This window comes from Belonocnema kinseyi, chromosome 5 (assembly GCF_010883055.1).
Source record: "Belonocnema kinseyi isolate 2016_QV_RU_SX_M_011 chromosome 5, B_treatae_v1, whole genome shotgun sequence".
In the NCBI taxonomy this organism is placed as follows: Eukaryota; Metazoa; Arthropoda; class Insecta; order Hymenoptera; family Cynipidae; genus Belonocnema; species Belonocnema kinseyi.
The window spans coordinates 115,588,812-115,593,548 of record NC_046661.1 but is presented as its reverse complement, the minus strand read 5'-3'; the positions used below and the strand labels follow the sequence as shown (position 1 = coordinate 115,593,548).

Genomic DNA, 4,737 nt, shown 5'->3' with positions numbered 1-4,737 from the left:
ATTATTTCCAAATTTTAAAAACATAAACCTAATCCCTTAAAATACAACCTAAATAATAAAAAAGTATACAAATTATACTTTAGTATCAAAATGTTAACAAAAAATTATTTTCCATCATTAAAAAATCATATGCAATTAAAATTTTTCACTTTATTCATAATATTTAGAAAAAATTTTTAATAAATTTTATCATGAAATGAGAGTACTTATATGGAAACTTTGCTTTACAAAACTGATTGTGCAGAAAAATCGTAATCTTTATTAGTAGATAGACAAACTGAAAATAGCCACTGAAAATCTAATTCATGCAGTGTCGCGTCCGCGAACAGTTTTTTGACAACAATAACTTTTAAAGAAAATAAAAATTTAGGTTATATTTGCCCTGTTATCAGAATTAATAAAAAATATTACATTTTTCAAAACTTTTAATGTGATTCCCAGCCGAAATTTTTTATTTCTTGTCAATTCTCGGTTTCCCGGATTTTATTTTAATTCCCCACTATTTTTCGGTTTTTCCTGGTTAGTATACACCTTGACGAATAATTTAACATTTCAAAAAACCCATTAAAATTCATTCATAGATCACCATGGTACCCATAACTATTATTTAATTTCCATAAAATCTGTTAGGTTTAAAAATAATACAATACTAACCCTAAAACCATGTAACAATCCTCAGAAAATTACTGAAAAGAAGAAATAAAAAAAGTGAATGCAACAATTTTTAATACGTATTACGTGAAACCATAGTCCTAGGATAATAATTCTCGTCATGACAAACCTATTTAACGCACTTTCAACTAGTAAGCATGAAATGTACATTCCTAAAATACACTTAGCACTTTTCTTAATCACGATTTCCTTACGACTTACATCAATAGAAATCTATTTTGAATTACTTATCTATGGAGCGATACCTGGACAATAGCAATTTTTTCATCGCTAATATTTATATCTATTTCTCTCACCAATTCTTTCATCGAAGCACACATTCTCTGACTCAAAAAAACTCACATTTATACGCTCTAAACCTGCTTATTTTCGAAATCCTGTAGTATCTCCACGAAAACGATTTTTCATAGAAATTGATAATTGCTCAAGATTGTTCTCCTTATTATAATTTTCATACCATTTTTTCACAAAGGCGCGACTTAAAAAAAATCGTCTGGCGACTCAGTATAGAAAAAACAATCTTTTAACAATATTTAACAAGCACTAGCTCGTTTGGAAAATTTTCGAGCTTCTAAAATTAGCTTCCATCTTAATTTCCTTCAAATCCCACGAATTTTTTTTTTTAATCAAGTTTGATGGGCCTTCAGTTTCCTCTCCTTGGGAATAAATTACAAAAACACTAGCAGGCTGATATTTTTCAAGAAATCTCAAACATCTGTGCTGATTTCAAGGAGCGCGAACGTCACTCCTTTTTGTTTCGTTTTTTTGTTAAACTCGCTGTGATTTTCTCTCGATCCTGCGATTTTGTCATCAGAAGTTGCGAAAACGATCTTTGTTTCACTTTCTACTAGAAGCGATTCAGATTGCGATTTTCAGGAACAGTCATCAGAATATAAACGAATGTCGGGTCAAACCTGTTGGGAAGTAATGAGCTCCGTTTTGCTCGAATTTTTAAGGATTGATGGCCCTGGTAACTTCTGAGAGGCTCCCATCGAACAAGCAGGTTGAACTGTCATCGGCTGTCCGTTCACCAAGACTATCGTGTCTCGTACGGAATCGTATCCACCCGGTGTTCCTAAAACAGAAAAAAAACCCTTTCATAAAGAAAAGTGGGCGTGGTCAAGGGAGTGTGCAAGGAAATCGGGCGTGGTTAGGTAGAATAAGATTTTCAGATAAAGTTCGTCGTCAAATTTAGTAGGAGTGGTCAAAGGAAGCTACCTTGAAAAGTTTGGTTTCAAAGCCTAATATTTCCCGAAATAAACGTGCAAAAATGGATGATCCTTGAACAAGGTTAAAGCTAATTAATTGCAGAATAAATAAAAATTATTGAGAAAAGTTGAGAATTTCTCGGTCTGTTAAATTCACGGAAAGTCTGTCATTTTTTAACGAGATACCGGGAAAGTTGCCGAGGTCGCTGCCCTGGCGGACCGCGTGAACAGAAAGGATACTCTACACCGGTGATTCCTAAAATTTTTATGCACTTTCTGGGGAGCGGCAGGGCCGCCACCCTCACATTTTTTCACAATTATCTGCCGTTCAGGGGGGACAACCGGTTGACAAGAATTCAAATGTGTTAATATGTTAATAAATTAAATTTTTATTAGTTGAATCAATTTCCTAATCTAATTTTAAACAAATGAAAAGAAAGTTGATAAAAATCGGTTAATATTTTCAATGCCAGTTGACAGTTCATGTAATTTTGCGTGTTCTTAACGATATGCTTAAATACTCGAAATGTTAACCGATTTTCATCAACATTTTTCCATTTTCTTAAAATTACATCAGGAAATTGATTCAGATAATTAGAATTGAATTGAGCCATATCTTTAGGATTTCAGTTATTGAAACAGCCTTAAATCTCATGATAATGAAATGGTCCTCATAGCGGGGGGGGGGGGGGCTGCCGAGTGGCTGGACCCGGGCTGGCTTCCCCCTCGAGGGCTGCCCGGCCCGGGGTGGCATCTCCCTGCCGGCGGCAGCCTCATCGGCCGGCGACACTAGTTTGGGAATTGCTGCTCTACACGGCAGCGTTTCCCAAACTTTTTTGCAGTTTTCAGGGAGGGGCAGGGCCGCCACCCTACAATTTTTTCCCCAATACTGGAACCCAAGGGCGATAGTTGACTGCCGATCATGCGGGAGGTTGCGTGCTTCACGCGAGAGAATTAGAGCCGGTTGAGAAAAATTAAAATGTGTTATCATCTTAATAAATTAAATTTTAATTAGGTGAATCAATTTCCTAATCTAATTTTAAGCAAATAAAAAGAAACTTGATGAAAATCGGTTAATATCTTCAATGCCAGTTAACAGTTATTATAATTTTGCATGCACTTCGAGATATGCTTAATTACTCGAAATATTAACCGATTTTTATCAACTTCTATTTTCATTTTTTTTAAAGTATACCAGGAGAATGATTCAGATAATTAGGAATTGAGTTATGTCTTTATAATTTTATTTTTTGAAACAGCGTTAAATCTCATGACAATGAAAGGGTCACCGGCTTGACTGTGGTCGGGGAAAGTCACCCCGGGCCGAGCAGTCCCGAAGGGAGGATGCCAGCCCGGCCCGTACCACTCGGCAGCCCCTTCCCCCCGCTATGATGACTCTTTCATTGTGATGAGATTTAGGGCTGTTTTAATAAATAACCGCAAAATTTATGGGTATAAAAAACAATAACTAGATCAAAAGTACTGTTTCTTATGTTTTAGGTGAGCTAAATTCGAATCCGTGGTCAAAATTCCTATTTAACAAAAAAAAAGGATTTTTGAAAAGTTTTTAAGTTTGAGGTTAGGATGGCACTGCCACATTGTCCAAGTGTGTCCGCAAGAGGACATATGTGTGGCTCGCATCGGAACCACGTCGGGTCAGAATAGTTCTCATATCAGGACACAATTTTAAAAAATTTCAAAATTTTAGACCACTTCGTTTAGAAACTATAAATAAAACTGTCTGCTAAATTTTAGGTGATGCGATTCCCAAACTACAAATTCAAAATGGAAAATTGCTGAATATTATTAAAAAAATGTTTAAACAAATAATTTAGGCTTATAAATATCAACTAAAGTTAGTTGCAAACAGTGGAGTCAATATCAAATGAATCCCACAATCACAGATGTTTTTCATATTTTAAATCATTTTTACCTGTTTTTAAATATTTAAAAAAGGTTCTTCAGATATTTATATTGTCAAGGTCAAATGTCATAAATTGTGAACTTTGTGATTTTTGAGGGTAGGGACGTCCGACTTAATTTTTCCTCTCAAACTACCCGAAAATCATTTCCATTCCTAAAGTTGTATATCAACTTCCTATGCATTCACATTACTTGAAAGCATTCAGAACTGAAGTGAGACTTCACGCTTTTTATGCAGAAACATATGTATTTCCCATAAATTAATTAATATAAAAACGAAAAATTGTTAGGAAAAAAGTACTTAAAATAATTTATTATCCTGAAGTAAATGTTTAATTTGACTTTAGCGCGCTTACCTCTCAAGATTTCGATTAGTAGATTGTTCGCATTCGATCGTTGGCAATGGAGGTAAGCACCATTGTAAAGATAAAAAATGGTGAAAAGTTCTTTGTCAGTTGTATCATTGCAATTTGGAACCTCTTGCAATACAATATTTTCAGCTTATAAAGATACAGGTACGTTTTTTCAAACAAATTGATGATAAAATAAAGCGTTAAAATGACAGTAATGTTTTCAAGAAAGTTCACAATTCACTTTTAGCACCTGAAGATTTCCGGAAATGTATTCGAGAATGCGTCATCATTTTGAGCGCATTTACTATTTATGTAAATAAAGAAAGGGTTTTGCGGCTTTTTAGAATTTTATATTTTGTTGCTTATATTGTGAAAATCGAGGTTACATTATACAAAATATATGAATTTCCGATTTAGGGAGCGTAAAGTTTGATTCTCATATTTGAGAAGATTCCGAAAAATATTTTATACATTAACTATTTCAAAAAATGTGATAGGAGGGGGGGTCGAAATAACGTGACGTAATATTATAGGCGGGGCCTCGTTAATTCGTGATTGAGCGCAACAAGGGGTACGGGGGG

The 4,737-nt window shown here is 34.5% G+C and overlaps 1 protein-coding gene across 2 annotated transcripts in view; it reads right to left on the bottom strand.

Annotated features, from left to right (window-relative positions):
* Positions 1 to 732: 732 nt before the first annotated feature.
* Positions 733 to 4,737, bottom strand: part of LOC117173512 (sodium- and chloride-dependent glycine transporter 1) — a 74,454-nt gene continuing 70,449 nt past the window's right edge. For both annotated transcript variants that reach the window (XM_033362137.1, XM_033362136.1), the window contains exon 11: positions 733 to 1,747. In XM_033362137.1, coding sequence (XP_033218028.1) covers positions 1,581 to 1,747 — 167 coding nt within the window. In that variant the 3' untranslated portion in view covers positions 733 to 1,580. The remainder of the gene's footprint in view (positions 1,748 to 4,737) is intronic.